Consider the following 18,974-nt stretch of genomic DNA (forward strand, 5'->3'; position numbering starts at 1 on the left):
TCACCCACGAGGAGCCAACCAGCAACATCCCCTCCTGCTTTGTCAGCTCTCAGCGCTGCCAGTGACACCTTTAGGGGAGGCTGCTGCATGGAATTTAAACTCCATGGAAACACAACACAGCCCCAGGACTTCGACCCTTTCCCATACACTGCTGCAGTTGCTACAGTGAACTTATTGTGTAACTTGGAAGAAGCTGCCTCAATGCCACAGAAACATATTCCTGAGCAACGTGGAAAGGCTCTAATTTTAAAGCAGTCAACCCCATCCTTCTGTGTTGGAAAAATACCTGTAAATCAAAACTAATTTGGAGTCAGAATGATATAATAGGGAAAATGCAACGAACTATTAGCTTAACCACATAGATTAGGGTGAACTTTGAACAAGGGTTGCCAGTATTTAAAGTATGTGATCTTGGGTTTGTCCGCTTTTCATCCAAATTCTGTAAAATAGGACTGACTACAAAACAGGTTAAGTAAAAATTGGGTTTTGATCTCACAAATGAAAAGTAATAATGCTTAGAGAGGGAAGCAATATATTCTGAGGCAGAGAGAAGAAAAGCCTGGAATGAGTCTTCTGGGTACCAAACAACCTTCTCCATGTAGGTTATTTATGTCAATCAACCTCTTCCTCTGTCTTTCTATTTCTACATCATATGAAATTATATAAATTAAATACTCTGCACTTCATCCATTTCCATACCTGCTTCTTGTTTAGTGACTAACTTGGCTTACAGATCAGTCCAAGAATTGACAGTTAATAATCCTGTTTAGACAATCTGCCTCCAGATTTTTCTTCTTTGAACTGCCTCTAAAAAATAAACAGCTATTAAAATAGCTTCTTTTTAATCACTCCTAGCACAATGAGAATAAAAATAGCATCTCAGATTTTCCATAGTCAATAATCTGCCCCTCAAGTCAGAGGAAGCTGCTACACTTTGGTTTAGCTCACTCCTGAGAAGTTGCATTTTGAATGCACAGATCATACAGCAATTCCATTTAAAGTGCTGCACAGCTATGGACTTAATCAGCAGCTCACAACAGGTTTTGATTTGCAGTGCAGTCATGGTGCTCACCTACTTAACATGGTTCAAAGCAACAAGGTCTGGTATCCCTTATGTGCAAAGAGAAATGCAGAAAGAGCCACTATTTAAAGGTCCCTTTCAGTGTCCTTCCTTGGGCTTAGATCCATCCCACTATGGAAGAGTAATTTGAATTGTAGCTTCCCATTCTAAGCCTTTCATTTCTCAAGCTGAACTTTCATTCATCATCGAGGCATGCCCCTTTAAGTACCTAGATGGAAATACCTGAGTAACCTTTTTCTTCTGGGCAGATGCATGGGTTTGTGTTCCAAGTTCAGAATCTACAGTTTATTTCACCTGCCTACTTCCATAAAAGACATAAAAAGCTGTTTTCAATGAAAAACAGAGGTTTCAGTGAACCTCTGCATGAAGAACTATCCCAGGCTGTAGCCTGCAACAAATATTGATACTTTGGGTGCAATACTTCCTGACTACATAGAGGAGACAGAATTCTATAGTACAGCAAGCAAATCAAGGTCAGAACCCTAAACAGATGTTCAGATTCCCCAAGAGGTTCCACACCATCACTACTAACATTCTGGTGATGATTGATGTGACAAATTTGTCAAATCTTATAACCAGGATAAATCTCTAACAAAATTTTAGGCAGGCTAACAAACACTGGAGGAAAAGACAAAGAGAAATATTTGCCTTTTTTATTAGGCTGCTAATCACATCTCTTATTACCTGTATCCTTCAGATCTATCCTCTTCCAGGAACAGTTCTAAAGGACAGCGTACCCTCACAGGCTAATACCTTTCCTGTATTGACCTGAAAAGCACTTAGGAGAGCAGGTGGCACATACTCAGGAACTGCAGCTTTTCTGAGCTGAGAATTTCTACTGTAATACTTCAAAACTAATTACATCTTTTATTCTAGACAACAGCCCTTAAAAAGACATAACATAATACATTAGGGGGGCCCCCTCTCTCCAAACTTCTACATGAGAAGGCGAGAGTTTAGTGCTTTCCTCCCATTGTAACAGTGCTCATACAAACACACTGAAATCTTCCTCCTGCGCTGCTCAGGCATGGCACCAGCTCCCTCTGCTGTCACACAGAGCCAGGTCCCAGGCACAGCGAATTGCAGAGACCGCTTCCTACATCCTCCACTACAGATTCTGAGCCATAAAACCTCACAGTGAAATCCTGCAACGAACTCTGCACTTCAACACAGCTTATTTTCAAAGACAGTGACTGTGTCTAGAAAAAATCACCAAAAATTAGCTTATTTACTCACTGAACATCTAAAAACTACACTAGGACAACAAGAAATCAAAACCATGCTAATAGTTACCAACTTCTGTAAATGCATCAATAAACCATTGATATTTCAACATTTATCTTATAATCCCATCTTCTAACCTCCTGTGATTACATGAGACTCAGTTTTGATGTTTTCTCTACATGCTTTTTGTTCTTAATTGCACAGAGAGACTTGAAGACATAATTGCAGAAATCCAGAATGTAAGTGGATTTCAAATATACATCACAGGATTCTCTTGTGTTTTCCTTCTTTGTTAAAGCACCGCAAAAATGTCCTCAAGCAGCTTCTTTGAACACATGCAAACAAGTATTTTCAAGGCTTCCTATGACCACAAGTGGCTGCCTTCAAACCAACCCTGCACTGAAGGAGCAATAACTCCAGAATAACAGGAGAGCCATTAGCTCTCTCACGATGTTTTAAACTTAGATTTAGAAAAGTTCCTTAGTCTGACCAGCTGTGCCAATCAGTCTTAAGTCACACAAAATCACCTCAAATCTATGCAGTTTGTCCATGCACAGAGTCAGTATTGACCAAAGACCTCTTTTTATTTCTTCCTTAATGAATGAGGGCCATCCATCCCTCTTCTTTTCCCAGAAATTATATCATCATCACTGGCAACAGCTTTTAATAGTAAACCAAATATGGAAATGGAATACAAAAGGGGTTCCTTCAAGACAAGGATTACAAAAACATATATACATACCAAACATAAAAGACAGGAAGAATATTAAGATCAAAAGGAAACACAGGGAAAGAGAGATTATAGTATCCTTTGCAGTACTTTGGGTGAAGAATCACTATCCACATTAACAGAATGAGAAGAGAGTTTGCTAAATATAGAAAGACCTGTATTTTACACAGGGTCAGTAAGCTTGTGGTGGGATGACAGCTGTACAAAATTTCAGGAATCAAAGCGGAGTATATTCATTTACATTACACTCAGAAGGTCCAGAGAAATACAAATGTTTCAGTTCTTTGTAAGGAAAGATATGTGTCCTAAAGCAGAGGAAAACAAGCTACAAAATAGGCATCAATTACCAAGCCAATGTTAATCTCCTACTCTTTCTGGTCTTAGTCTAGGATAAATAGTATCTATAGATTCTGAGCCTCCCTGGGCAAGTAAGTTTTCACCCATGTAATAAAAAATTAAAAATCACAGTCTAGCTCCTAATACTGTTTTCAAATTGCAAAAGCTACAGATTAAATTCAGGCCAAGACTGGAAGATTAAAGTCTTGCTTGAGCTGATCTGCAACCAAATTTTTTTTGGTTTGCAGTTAATCTTATCAATAGATAATATTTTCCTTTAAAAATTCCGACCAACTTTCCAGCTAAAAACAGTCCATCAGCCAAGTCAGCCTTCAAATTTTGCACTGATTGTAAACAAAAACTACATAAACATGCAACGCTGCAAGAAGTGGAAGGACCAGTAAGTGCCACTGTCACTTAAGCCACCAATATCTCTTCACAAAGCTTATTTTTCAAGTGTCTGCATCCTTCAAAGTCAATAGCAAAACTTTTGTTAGTTTAAGTGACTGCAAGGCCAGATCCTGAGAGAATAATCCTGCCTCAGCTGCACATTCTCAGACTGATGTTGAGTCAATGGTCAAAGACTGATGAGACAAGAAGAAAAGCAGATGCCCCTTTCATGACTAATATTAGATACAATTGACTAAATATACATCCTTATGAACATGGAGAGTGGCATTTCTTGAAAACAAGATGCCACTTTCTAAGGAGCAAGTTCTCCCCCCAACACACTCTTTAAGAGAGACAATTGGCTGAGGAATCTCACCAAAAAAATCACTATTTGCCATAATTAAAGAAAGGAGGGATTTTTTTAGTAGAATGTTTAAATTATCCCAGATTTCTAATGGTATAACAAAAAGCAGATTATATGCTACAGTATGGTGGTTTTCCAGTGCATGGGAGAGAATGGGTGTGTAGCTCTGGGCCATTCCAGTGGGTATCTGTGAGCAAAGCACAAGACCAACTGTACTGTGACTTCAAACCACACAAAAGCCAGAATCACTCCAACTCACGATGTGTTTAGATCTTACAGCTGTCACGAAACAGATCCATTAACAATCTGGACCAAAGTCAGGCTGCCCATCACAGAGGACAAGAGAAAGAAGTGTGATGACATCAATGTCCATGACTCATGATGCGTCAGTGCCCAGCATTGTATCTATTTTATAACATACATTAATTTCTTAGCTGAAAGCCAAACTGTACAAAATACTGCATGGTCTTTTTAAAAGAAACTTAAAAACACATTTTTCTAGAGAAACGTTTCAAAAGCCTGAAGCACGTCTTCTTATAATATCACCATCAGATGTGTAAGCATATAAAAATTAATCAAATCTTCCTAGTGTTTGGTAGTAGGAAATGCTCAGCTTCCTAATACATCAAATTAAGCCCACAATGGCATTTCTTCATTGTGTATTTACATACAACAGTCTGACCAAAACTTTTAAGGCTCTTATTTCTCATAAAAGAAAAAAACGGTCACAGTAAAGAAGGGATTAAATGGAGTTAACACAGCTATTGGCAATGCAAAGAAGGATGCTCATGTCATTTGCTATTGCACAATCTGGGGCATTTCACTCCATGCTTTGGCTTTTTTCTTGGCCAGGGACAGCCAGGGCGGTTCAGCAGGACTGCAGGGTGTCATTGGCAGGTTAGAGGAGTGCCTTGCTTCCTTTTCAACAGCAGGAACCACAGATGCTTCCTGAGAAATAGGTCCAGCTTTACCTGGCAACGAGAAGATACACATCACTCATCAGAAGGCTAGAGAGTTAAAAACTCAATTTCTGCCAATAATATTTTCTTCTCTCTAAAGAAACTGTTTTACACCCCAAAATGCTTGTGACTCACCAATAAGTCAAAGGAATTGTTAACTGGCTATTGCTGGCACTCTCTGGTCCAGCTACAGCAATGGTGAGGAACAGCTATTGCAACAGGAAAATAGATACTAAACAGTGAGTAATGTGTCCATTAAAAAATCTTTTCCTCAGTCCAAACAGCAAGTGTCTAAGCCCATATAAATGAAGGACATTTTTCAAAATTCTTCAAGCATGTGAAGACTATAGTCCCAGTTATTTCTCTAATTCATATTCTTGGTTACTATATTTCTTAATTTTTCAAACACTTGATTTCTATTAAAGGGCACAGCAAGGAGTTCCACAGGCTAATTCTGCTCTGCGAGTGCAGGAAAATCTAGGAATAAGATCCCTGAGTATGCAGGAAAACAGAAACAAAATAGCTGCAGGATAAGGATCACCCCAGGCTTGCTGTGGAGTAAAGTTTATGTTTTCCAATACTGAGAATACTTAAAGTTTTTTTTTAGTTTTCACTGCCAACACAAATATTGCTCCAGCAATATTATTAAATATTAGGTAGGAATCAAACCAGTGCTTTATGTACTTTCACTTGTAAGCTGTGATGGTGGGATTCTGATGGCACTAGGTGTTCCTCTTGATGCAGCCTAACAGACGCCTGTCATACTCACAAAGGATGTAGGAATACAGATAATGCTTCTTTTATGGCTTTGAGTTTCTACTTAGAAAAGTACTACTCCATTCATCTTGTTTGAAATTTTTCAAAATTAGTGGCTAAGCCATGTTAAGTACAAGAAGCTTGATCTTGCTTGCACTGAAATCAATGGAAAATATCCATCAGCTCCATCATTCACTCTCCTGAGCAGAGCTAAAGTAGTTCCCTACTTTCACTCAGGAGGTCTCTGGTCTTTTAGAAGTTCTGGCTGGTTGGTAATTCTTGCAGGAGGCAAACTGTCCTTAGGAATACTGGAGGAAGTATACTGTCCATTAAACAGGCTGCAGCTCTATATACACAGGAAATTTTCAGAAGTATCTAAGATGAGGTAGGAATTCAAGTATTACTGAAATTTTGATTTTGAAAATTAATTTCCACATTTTAGGAGAGAACCTTCTTCGTAATAAGCACAACAATCCAAATAAATATCTCCTCTGGGTATTAACTCTACATCCCTTCCACCACCAGCACTTTCAATGAGACAAAGTCTTGACTGGGCTACTGGGAACCAAATCAAGGAAGAGGTGAGTTTACATTTGGGATTCCAAATTTCCTACTCATGTGTAGACAGTGCTGAACATTTCCTAAACAATAGGGCCTGGCTTTCTGAGCAGCAGAAGAGCAGTGTTTTCCTTAAACACCAGCACTAGTCAGAGCTTTTTGTGATGCTCAAGTCGTGGGACACCAGAATATGCCTATAAATGCTACCTCTGGAGGCGAAGAAACAGTCATTGGATGTCAGGAAACTTCCCCAGTTATGGGGAAGAGGTAATATACAAAAACTTGTAATTCTGCTGCAAGCACCACAAAGACTGCCAGTTCTAGTCAGTGAGTAGCAGAGTGGTTTGTGAAGTTCTGAATTTTGACCAAAGGCTGCCGAGCTTCCAAGGTTAGGATGATGCAACATATAGAAATCAGCCTTTCAAAGGAAGACCTCATCTGAGCAAAAATCTTGGCCTGTTTATGTTTCATCTCTCACTTTGCACCTAAAACCATGAGACACGCAACAGAATCCTTTTTAAAAGTTACGGTATTTTAATCACACACAGATACACAAAGTTAGCTGCAACTGACATCAGAGCCTCTGCGTTGGTGCAAACATACTGAGCCAGCCACCTACTATAGTAAGGGAGAAAGCTAATTTTGTAGAACCTGTAAATTCAGAAATGGTTAACAGCTCTAGCAATAACTACTACAGGGAACAGCACAGTGGTACTCCCAAATACCTCTTGTACAACAACTCTGGGCATTGCTGGACTGCACAGGGAAAGGGGCCAGGTGCATGGGTTCTCTCTAGACAGCATCTCTTACTGTATCAGCTACAGGAATCTGCAATGGAAAAGCCACAGCTCTGGCACAGTGGCGCATTTCTTACCTACTTAGGCAGTATCTGCCATCAATAGCTTTCAGCCAGCACAATATGCTTTTACAGCTGAAGGACTGGCTTATCTGTATCTAGCTGGAGCGTGTCTCTGAGGTTTGGCACCACACTGAGTAAGCAGGGAGGGATAAGATGCAGCCCAGCAGAAGCCTTGGGAGAGATAATGTGAGTCACTAAGTCTGAGTCACACTCTTCCCCTGCATCTTTAATATAGAGAAACACAGCTAAGTGTTCAGAAGAGGGGCCATCCAGCCTCTGTGTTCACCTGAGGGTGAAACTGACTCTACCTAAATTATTCTTGATATGTGTTTATCTATTCAACACATGTGGCCATGGAAACTGCACACTCTCCATATGCAAGCCATGCTCTTCTGCACCTCACTGCTCTTATTGTTAGAAAGTATTTCCTAACATCTAAGCCAATCATCCCCTGGTGCATTTTAAGTTCATGCCGACCATAAAGACTAGTCTTGTCCTCTGCAGAAAATTTAGTTGTCTTTTCTAGACTAAACAACCCCACTCCTATCAGTATTTCCTGGCTGACTGGAGATTTAGAAGTCCTGACCTTTTTTTCTGCTCTCTTCTGGACACACTCCAACTTCAACTGCTATTCTTTAGTTTTGACCTTGGCCAGTAATAGATCACCAAACTGTTTATATGCCATTTCATGAACTGGCAGTGGAGATAAGAGTTCCTCACTTGCTTTCTCAGCTGAGTGAACAAGCCATTATGTTGCCTCATACACACACTGTAGCCTGAATAGGCCTTACATAAAGTGTGCTGATTATAAAAATGGTGTTTTTCTTCCCCATCACCTGCCACCCACACCACTTACTGGTGCAAACTGTAGCCACTATGTAAAGAAAAAGAATACCTGCTGCTGCAGACACACCGGTCTTCATTTGCGTTTTCTTGTCCTGAGAGCTGGAAGGCATATTCTTCTTCAGTGTGTTCTCACTAATGCAGAACTCTTGCTACAGCATGAGGAGAGAAGAAAAGAATGCAACTAACTACCAGCCATGGGCACTCATAAAGCTCCCCCTGGCAACCTCTCAAACCTGGCTGTGGAAATGCAGCAAAAGCCAGGCAAGGATGGCTGGGAACATCCTGTGGGAGGGAGGGAGAAGGCAGTGAGGAACCTAATGCAACCCAAAGCAGCTCTTGGGCTACATAAATATGCTCTGGGCAATAAGAAAGCTCTGAGAAAGTTCAGGTTTGAGCAGTGCAAAGGAACATATAGGATGATCCAGCTCTGAAACTAATCCCTGTGACAGTGTAGTCACTGGCATTTGCACACTTGCATCAGTTGTCTGTCTCAGTGTTTTAGAGGCCAGGCCTGCAAAGCTCTCTTTGTGCTCACAACACACCTCCCTTGAGGACAATCTTGAACAGTTTGCAAAGTACCCAGGTGACCTGTGAATCCTGGGGCAGGATTCACACCCATGCAATATTACTTGGTAGTCTACCTCCTCTTGTTCCACTTTGGTCAAAGCTTTGTCTTCATCTTTATGTTCTTTGGCAAGAGGATGGTCCTGGAAACCCTTTTGTTTTAGCTTTGCCATGGAGACCCAGGCTGGTTCAGAAGAAGTAGTTTCCAAATAAGGAGAGACTTTTTCTACAAAAGAAGCATGTTTGAAGTAAAGAAGGGATTTAGGTCAAGTCAGCCTAAAGCTAGTGCTCCACGTTTTAAATCCTTCAGCATCTGTAATACCCTTTGAACATGGTGGAGATAAAATTACCTTTCCTGATGATTTTGTCCTTGGCAGTAACTGGTTTTTTCTGTTTATTCTAGAGTTTTTTGACCCAGCTCTGCTTCTGCCTAAGTCAATGGCAGAAGTCCCACTGAGATCATTGTGAACCGGATTTTGCCTTTGAAACAACATCCTTCCACTGCAGATTAAATGAGTACAATAATCACGATTTTTTCATGTAGGCAGTAAAATACAGGCTGCCTTGTCACTTTTTAAATATTTTAAATTAAGTCATTGTTAAAAAAAAATAATCACACCTAATTCAACTCCTAGTTAAGGTTTGAGCAGCTGCAGTCTGAATTTTTAACTATAAAACTGCAGCAAGTTTTAAAAAGCTGTGTTAAAACTCCAACTATATGCACAAATACCTCATGGCAGAAATTAAGAGGCCCTTAAGCTATTATTCTGTTGTTATTCTTACTGAAACACACCCTTCATTAAGATAAACCAAGAATTCTCTTGACTGGCCAAATCATCAAGCCAATTAAATTATAATGCTGATGAACTCAAGGCTGAACTTGGTCCTCAGTCAAGAGGATTTTTTTTTTTTTTTTGTGCCGCTCTGCCAAGGCTCTTTACATGACCACTGTTTTCTACAATGTTTGGATACAAATACAGCATAAATACCTGAAGGTTTATGACTATTTTGCTTTTTTGCCACTTCTTCTGATCTTGCCTTAGGAGGATTTTTGTCCTCTTGGAGATCTGGTTTTTTAACAACTGATTTTGTGCTGACAGGAAGGCTTGGAGATGGCTTCCCATTGTCCATCAATTTCTGATCTTCCTTGACTGAAGCAAAAGAAGCAATTGGAAAAGCTGAGGGAATCAGCTTTGGAGGCTCTACACAACTTTCATTCTGGTATTTTAGTAAAGATGATGTTCTTCTTAGTCTGACCCCAAATGGGCTCTCCAAGTTCTGTGTTTCATGGTCAGCCCACTCCATAAAAGAATTCAAATGCAGATCTCTATCCTTACAATCTCGATCAAATCTATCTGAGCTGGTTTTTGCTGATTCCTGCAAAACTGCATCAAAACGTGTGTGCTCTTTTGTCATTCCTTCAAAGAACTCTGGTCTTATGGGGGATGTTGGAGAACTTTTGGAATAGGAATCTTCCTTCGAATTTGAACCCCCTGAGAGAGATCTTTGCCATGCTGGTGCAATGGTAAATCTGACTGGTTTAGCAGAAGCAGTCTTCAGTGGACTTTTTACATTTTCATCTGATGATTGACTGCCTTCTGCTGTTCTTCTGTGAGAAGCTGTACTGCCTATCTGGTACTCCTTACTGTCAGCATCAGAAGATATATTACTCTTCAAGCCAGACAGACTTGAAGAGGCAAGACACCCAATGGAAAGTTTTTCAGAAAGGTATGATGTGTTGGCATGTTGACTGCCTTGGTTAACCTTTGAAACAGGAACAGTTTCTGCTTTAAAACATACTTCCAATTTACTGCAAGGTACCACACAAACTGCTTTTGAGACAGATGCAGCAGTGTCTATTTTTTTTTCTACATTGTCCTTGAATAACTGAAATTCCATAATTTCACAAGTTCCTTTGTCATTTTTTGCTACTGAACTCTTTTCAGGCCTCAAAACAGCCACTGTCTTGATGTCAGAACAAGACTCTGAGTCAGCTACTGCAATCTGTGGAGTTCTCAGTGCAGTATCTGAGACAGCATGGTTGGAATGATTCTCAGTAGTACCAAAGCAGAGTTCCTCTTTGCCAGTAAACAGTGGATCCCCCTTTTCCTGGGCTTTAATATTTGGATCCACAGAATTTACTGAGGAAGTCTGTGCAACATCTGGCAATATATCCCTGCCCACTGTTTCCACACCACTGCTAAACAAGTCAACTGCTGGTATGTCTGGAGACACAACAGCTTCTCCTTCAAGTTGTTGCAATTCTGGAAGTGCAGGTACTTCAGCACTGGTACTTTGCTGAAGTACTTTCAATTCATTAGCAGACCCAGCTGCAGAGTACGACACTTTTGCTCTGTGGTGTTCTTCCAGGTTCACTGGAGAAGGCTCAGGCCTCAGAAGGAGTGTGGCTGCTTTGTAGCGATGGTCCACATCAGGAAGGCACCCATTCTCTTGCAGCAAAGCACAGGGGTCTTCTGCCACAAGTGTGGAATCATAAGAGTCATGGGCAGCATCAGTGGGAGTTTCTATACCTGGTATCTTCTTAAAACCACCTCCCTTTGCACAATGTCCCATCTGGGCTGATAATCCTGTATTAAACAGAGGAGAAGAGTGGGTACTTAAAGGTTACAATTCAAACACCATCTGTATGACTAAGTCATTCCAGGTAGTGCAGTCCTTTAACATGAATGCCCCATGTCTGGGCACTGCTGACTGATAAATAAGCCTGTTCAGAGCCTATTTAGAAATGGACTGTCCAGGTGAGAAACTAAAAAAGTTTTAGTTTGAACATACTTAATCCAGGGAATGACTGAAAGTTACTGTCTGTTTCAGGTGTACCACATTAGTTGCTGTTCAGCTGTTTCCTGCACATACCCTTAGTTGTAAGACTACTAGCCAGATTTCCCTAGACATTTCTTCATGTGTATGCCTAGAAAAGCCGTCTAAAACGACCTGGAAAATTCTCTCTTGGTAAGTAGCAAAGGAAGATCCAGTGAACACAAGCCAATCAAAGTCACCCGACACACACAACATATAATGCCAAGGTTAAGGTTTTTCTGAGTGTTTAGGAACTCAGCTTCACATTCACTGAGGTCCAGCCAGCTGTGTAGGACAGGTACTTCTGAACATGGTGCTTTCACCTCATGTTTTTCTTAATGCTGCCCTCAAAGTTCACCACTTCAGCATTACTTTATTGAGAATACTTGACTTTTCATCACAACAGTTTAGCAGCCAGGATTGGTTTTATGTTATAGAACCAAAAGATGCCTAGTTTGAAAGGACTTACAGTTCAAACAGGTCCTGTCAGTGTTATGCAGAAGAGTTCAAGAACCCAAAATAGCAAAACCTATGGCTTCATTACCTTCCCAGTCACTTTTGTGTTTGTCACTCTCAAGTAATTCTGTTGAATTTCTCTTCCTTTCTGGAGTTGCAGGAAGACATGCTTCATTTTCCAGCTGTTCCACCTAAAGAAGTGAAGATGTTTTAATTAAAGAATCATGCACAAAAATTGTACTTTATACACATGCATTTTTACAAATATTCAAATCATAAACACAAAACCTCCACCCTGTAATTTACCAACACTGTGGCTATGTACTATTCCAGTTAAGAGCTAGACTTGTAAAAATAGACTTAGGCCTCTTTAAAACTGACATTTAGCTTTTCAAACACCAGGAGTGTCTTTACAAATGAAGCATAACCCACAATTTTGGGCTAAATAATGAAAACAAAAAATTGCACTTTTCTTCAGTTTCCATGATATTGAAGTTTTCAGAGTCTTTTTTGGTTGGTTGGTGGTTGGTGCAAAAGAGGTGTTTTCCCTTCTTCCAATAGAAGAAGTAAAGAAAAGTGGATAGGAGAGAAAAAAAGAAATTAAAATATTTAAAATAATAATTAAAAACTCACACTCATTTCCTTCTGCTCAGTGATTCTTTTCTAGAAAACTCCTACCTGGAGGGGTAGCTGATGCTTGTTGGTAAAGACTTTCTGTTTCCGAGGGTTGATGGCAATCCTGTGTCTGGCTGCTGAGGTGTCCAGGCAGCCAAGGGGGCTAGCAGGGATGGTAAAATCAACAGGAAGGAAGTTGCTGCCCTGTGAAATGGGGGTCCCCAGAGTGGCAGAGGATAAAGGACTGATGGGCCTGGAGGAAGCTCCAGAAGGTAGCTGTAAAACACAAATACAATTCTATATATATTTTGCTTTACTTCCCTATATCTCTGGAACAGTTCCTTTGTTAGCTCATTCCATTTCAGAAGCTTGAAATGGCTGTATTTTTGGACATAAATCCTCATTTTAAAATGCATACCTGAAGTCATCTCTGCATAGAGAATCCTCGATTCTGTGTGTTCAACTGTACACAACACAGAAGGAGAAATACCTGTCTCTGCTGCAGTAAGAGCCTCAGCTTGTCCCCACCCCAGTTCTTATCCACAAACCCGTTTGCAGAATATGCACACACCAGCAGGAGACACTGCTGCCATTTGTATAGCTGCTTTTTCATCCCAGTAGTGTGACCCAGTGCAGAAATTCACTATTAAAAAGACACAGAAGCAGCACAGATGCTTGCTCCTCATTATCTCTAAGAAAGCTGCCATAGCCACTTTTCTCTTACAATATCCACTTTCAGGAAAATCAAAGGCTTCTCAGTATACCAGAACCATCTTCCAGACAGTGATGTGGATCTCAGCCTTGCAGGAACTGAATAGCAGTAACCTTAGATTGTGCTATCAAAATAAAGGGTTTACAGAAATGTTTGTAGAAAAGTCCCTAAACATGAAGTTTGAGTGGTTTTGCTACTGTTTTGAAATGCAGACAAAACTTTCTGGAACATTTGTAAAATGTCACAGATGTGCCAAACAAGCTTCATTCATAAAGCTGGGTGACACACAGCCATTGCACTGTGCGTGGCATTCACAACTTAGTTTTGTTTAAGCTTAGGATATAACACAGCACTTCCAACATGTATGCTGATGAAGTTTTAAAGATCATGAAAATATCTTCACATCTGATCCACAAAAACGGTCACGGTACATCAAAAAATATGACCTCTGCAAATTTTTCCAATCTGGTCATGATCTGTGTTATTCTGAGAGCAGAACCTGCTGCTTCTCATGGTCATTTATCATCCAAAGAAAACTGCAAATTAAAACACACCCTTTCCTGTGGAATACCTGGCATTAGGAAAGGTTGGTCCTGCAATCATTTCCCATGAGAAAAGAGATACAGGGCACTGCTCACAAGCCACAGCTGATGGGAAGGTGTAATTATTTGGTATTGAGGCCCTGGGACATGGAAGCAGAATTGACATGGAAGCAGAACTGAAGTGCTTTGCTTGGTCCAATTTTTTGTGTAACTTTATAGATTCACACTGTGTCACAGAGCGGCCTCTGTGCTGTTCACAAAAACCACTTACCAGTAGATTTCTGCCTGTCTTATTATTTCTTATTCAAAACCCTGAGAGGTACATTTTAAGTATCATTAGCCACGCTCTGGAATCTTAAAGAATTGTTTCCTAAGATACACCATACGCAGAATAAATTTTAAAAAATAAAATTACTGTACTGGCTTCATATAGACTCTACACATGATGTCTCAGGGAAGTTTATTAGCACGAAAAGGAGCTATTTACCTGTTCATCTTCACTGTCTGTCCCACCTAAACTCAAAGAGCTATGACGCTGAACAGGGTTGGAGGACTGTGGGATAAAATAAGGAAGAGGTTAAGTCAAGGGAAGTATCACACTGAACTATCTCGAGCTGGATATCCAGTGCTAATTATGAGAAAACACAAGAGGAAAAATAAAGGAAGGGTCACTGGGTCCCTGCCTTACACAGTAGGTTTAATTTCTTCATTGGCATCAAACATAAAGTAGGGGAGATTTCTTCTGCATTGAGATACGCCAGAAAGGTTGACCACAGGAGGCAATATATTTTATAAAGTTTTTTTGAGTTATTGTGTTAAAATCATCAGATTTACAAATTCTCACAAGTTCACTGAAGTCTAAAATCATGCATTTGCCAATGATAGAGATCACAGTCCTGGTCTGCATAAAAGCATGGAAAATTGTACCCAGAAAGGGTATTTGTAGGGTCACTTTCTAGGTATACCTCAGAGTGACAAGTCCACAATCCACCTAGGTAATTTCTTCTGGCTCTAACTGATCTGTACCATCACATTTTATCACAAGCAAGCAAAAAGGTCTTCCCTTTCTCCAGGCAGATTTTATCTTTTCTGTATGGATGGTCACTAAGGTGACATGACAATTATACCTCATTTGGTGAAACTGTCAGAACTTCATGAAGGGTTGACATTTCAGGAGGGCTTCTAGGTAAACCATCATCTTCAGAAACAGCACCTGCATCTTCCAGTTTTTTCCCAGTTATAACAAGAGGAGGTGATCCAAGTCTGATGTCCTGCTGCAGCTGAAGCTGTGGTTGAAATTTAGACAACAGACTTTCAATTGTACAATTTAAAAGGGGATGTTCTGCACATTGTAACCCAGATGCTCCTATTAGATATGCAGAATCTTTTAGTTAAACAGAAAAAATTGAAGTAACAGACCATTTATAGAAAAGAGCCATTAATAAAATTTTATCTAGCGACATTCATCAAGGACCCATCATTAAAACTGGTGTTGGTATAAAATTAAAATCAAAATCAGTTTTATTCAGTAAGTTACCAAAGGAATACAGGAATTTCACCATTCCAGAAAGTTTACTACAGTTTAACTCCATTTAAATTAAAAACTTTCAAAATTCTAGATTTAATTCTTCAGTCACACAAATTTAAGTATTTAGTCACACGAAGTATTGCCAGTCAGCATTCCCAATCCCAGGTTTAAGTAGTCACCTTTCCCTCACAAAGCCCTTCCAAATCTGAGAGCTTGTTACAACCCTGTCCCATTTTTATACAATACCCTATTTTTATACAATACCAATTTAATTTCATTTCTGGTCCACCCTAACGAATTGCATATTAATTTTCCCCATCATCACATCCTGGTCGTGTCTACAGCAAGAATGGTAACAGCAGCCAAGAACAACTTTGTTTGTAAAGGAGTATGGGGATTCTTTTCCAGGATTGCACAAAAGAATGCTCTGGCAGTCCCTGATCCTAGAAAAATAAAGTCTGCAAACTCACAAGCAGCCAGATGTTCCCTCAAACTAAAAATGTTCAGATCTCAGGAAACACCATTACTAAAATTCTTGGCTCAAGTCTGTCAGCTGTGGCAAAGCTGGAATAGAAACAAGGTCTGAACACAAATTTTGTCCTTCAACTGAAAACATCTCAACAGAATATTCCCAAGATAAACATACAGACTTATTTTTTCTGTTTCTTTGCTTATTAAACCATACTGGGTAATTCTAAACCTAGTTTTGTGTTTTCCTGCAATCTATGCATTCATTTACACCTCTGTAAAATATATCTAAATAGCTGCAATTCTTATTCAGCGAGATTCATTTGCAATATAATTCCTATAGATCTAACTGCCACACAGGGTAGCACAATGTCCAGAACACTGGTCCCCCAGTTCAAACAGCTTTCTTTTGCAATTTATGGGCAATATATTGCAATACCGTGATATATGAGCAAGACAAGGCATACAACGTAAGTGTGCACCTAACGGGAAGTAAAAGACAGAAAGTCAATTTTGCTTCGGTCTCTTTTCAGAAATTCCTGTCTTAGATTTATTAAATTTATTACACGCAGACAGCAAAGTGCTGTGAGGGTAACTGAATTTGCATTCTGTCTTCTATTGGTAGAAGTTAATTTACATTGCTAAGAAAGTAACTGCTTTTATGAGTGCTTGGCTTTTATTCTGACAAGCTCACAGAAAAAGCCTGTCTGCTATAGCTACAAAAATAGTGCTGGCAGTATTACATTACTATGCAGGATGATGGATGAGGAGAGGGCACAGTGGACTGCAAATAGCATGAAAAGAGCTTTTTCCTCCCCAACAATGTTCTGTAATATACAAACATGATTTCTTCTGCTACTCCTCTTGTTATACAAAAAACAGCTTAGCCTATTTTGCAGTCTTAGAGAGGAACAAGTCCCTCTGTGCATCTTTTGTTACTTAACATGTAACTCGATTGTGTTTTGCAACATGAGTCTCACACTGAGCAGAGGAAGAATTTCAGTGACCTTTGGCTCCTTTATCAACCATTTGTATTCAGTCTCTGGAAAAACCTTAAACTTTTATCTGAGTGTTCCAAGCTGGGCAGTTAGTGAAATGCAATTAATATAACCAACAGTTCATAAGGGAGCTGTCAAGAAGGGTTCAGTATTGCCTTGGAAGAAGGAAATGACTCAGCAGAATACAGTATCTTTTGCTGGCAGAGATCAGAATAATAATCATATAAATAAAGCTGTCAGAGCACCCTGACATATCCATCATCCCACACATTTACACAGCCACTTGGACTACCATGTATAGTGAAAATGTCTGAGCCAGAACTGCCAAAAAGAGTAACACAAATAATATTTAAAGAATAACAGTGTAAGGGACACGCTACCATATAATAAATGGCCTTAACCCAAAAGCAGTAGTTACGAAGTAAAGAATATAATTCCCATTGGAAGAGGACACGCTTAATAAGGAAAGTTTCCAAGAGTTCATTAACTGGATCCCCATCACACACTATGAGACCTGGGCAAGGCTGAAAGCACCAGGACTGCTCAAAAATTCAGCTTCCAAGAGGCAGAATAGATCCAAAAGTAGCAAATTTGGCTTTGGACTCTTCAGTCAGCAAAATCCTAAGGCACATAGCAAAGGAATCAAGCAACAGAGTTTCCTGGGAGACAGCTGACACAAAGTAGCACTATTGATGAGGGGATGATGTTCTCACCTGCAAAGTTTTCACTCTTCCAGGTATGTTTTCCTGAGACAAGACGTCACCTGCCACATTTCCTGGTGAAGACTCAAAAATGAAGACGCTGTCATGGGACAAGGCTTTGTTTCCCATGCTACCCTTGGGCCTGGAAAGGAAGGAAGGACAAGTGCTCAGTGCACTGGATACATTACCCACACCACCACGGCAGAAGGACGACAAAGAGGCCAGGGTGGGATGCATCACGCTTAACTTCAGATCTGTGCATGTTTAAGATAGTCACTGTTAGCTTCTTTTATACTCAGAAGGGAGGAGAAACACATTTTAGGATGCTGATCAAATGCAGATGTCCCTTTGCAGACACACTCAGCATCTGCATTGAACACACAGGTCAGTCTGTGGACTAGAGAGGGAGCCCAGGGTGATTAGGTATGATATTAGGAGTTAGGTGGATGCAAACCACCCTGAGAAAGGTCTACAGTGCAGAAAGAGACAAGAGGAGTCCCTTGTCCTCCTTTGGTGGCAGTCTGCCTATCATGAGACATTCAGGATACAACTTTTGCAGCCTGGTGTGTGTCATAGCTGCCAAAGATGGTGGATCGTTTTTCCCTTCTTGCATAGGCAGAACATTTAATTTTGCTATATTAACAAACTTGATTCAAATCCTCTCATGTCCAGCAATAAAACCAGTTGTATTTTCCTGTATCCTAAATATGATCAGATCCCAAGTGTATTAAAAAATGTAGATGGGACAAGTGTCCATGGCTACAGTTACAGACCTATCCATGGCCAGGTTAAAGTACCTAGGTAAGACATTCTTGCTCTGTTTCTGTGCTCATTGGGTATTCAGCCCAGTGAAGCAATGAGTTCCCACAACAGCTGCTAACTGAGTTGCAATTAACTGAGATTGATTGGGCTTGGGCTATTAAGTTTTGCAGGGCAAATTTTGCACTTGAGTGGCACAACAAGGAAGGATCCAAATAATTTATTAGCCAAGTTCCACCAGCATAGGCAGGCACTATTTGTACATTACTTTGTCCAAAAGACAACAAGGATAGCCTCCACCAGGATTTCATCCTAGCCTTGGACTGCAAAACATCATAGAATATTATCTGATTGTTGGCCATCAGACTATTAACAAATACAAATTACAAGGATTCCTTGGCTCAGATGCTGTGCAGGCAATGTTTTGCCTCTGAAAGTTTGACTCTGGGGAACGGAGAATGATTAGGAACACAACTCTGACAAGAAAAACTCAGTATGTCAAAGCTCTTCTGCAAGGAAATCAAATAGAAGAGGTCTCTGCTATTTGCCTAACCATAGATTCTCTCTTTATTTAGGAAAAAGCGCTGAAAGACTGTGAAAATTAAGTAAATACACCATGTAAAAAACCCCAAACAAATGACTCTTTTTCCTTCTCCATCTCCCTTCTTTACATCTCCAGACACACCTCCTCTAGCTGCTGGACTAACCCTT

General features: G+C 40.1%; 1 protein-coding gene across 9 annotated transcripts in view; it reads right to left on the reverse strand.

The window, feature by feature from the left end:
• Positions 1-2,870: 2,870 nt before the first annotated feature.
• KIAA1210 (KIAA1210 ortholog) overlaps positions 2,871-18,974 on the reverse strand; it is a 54,364-nt gene continuing 38,260 nt past the window's right edge. For 8 of the 9 annotated variants that reach the window (XM_042028010.1, XM_042027996.1, XM_042027979.1 and 5 more), the window contains exons 4-12: positions 17,517-17,646; positions 14,937-15,095; positions 14,297-14,362; positions 12,619-12,831; positions 12,029-12,131; positions 9,657-11,255; positions 8,745-8,893; positions 8,153-8,252; positions 2,871-5,096 (exon numbers count right to left, since the gene is read on the reverse strand). In XM_042028010.1, the coding sequence (XP_041883944.1) occupies positions 4,924-5,096; positions 8,153-8,252; positions 8,745-8,893; positions 9,657-11,255; positions 12,029-12,131; positions 12,619-12,831; positions 14,297-14,362; positions 14,937-15,095; positions 17,517-17,646 (2,692 nt within the window). In that variant the 3' untranslated portion in view covers positions 2,871-4,923. The remainder of the gene's footprint in view (positions 5,097-8,152; positions 8,253-8,744; positions 8,894-9,656; positions 11,256-12,028; positions 12,132-12,618; positions 12,832-14,296; positions 14,363-14,936; positions 15,096-17,516; positions 17,647-18,974) is intronic. The other variant, XM_042028003.1, reaches the window with a different exon arrangement.

The sequence above is a fragment of the Corvus kubaryi genome, unplaced genomic scaffold, assembly GCF_017639235.1.
Source record: "Corvus kubaryi isolate FWS band 111438036 unplaced genomic scaffold, C.kubaryi_AGA036_p1.0 130, whole genome shotgun sequence".
Taxonomy (NCBI): Eukaryota; Metazoa; Chordata; class Aves; order Passeriformes; family Corvidae; genus Corvus; species Corvus kubaryi.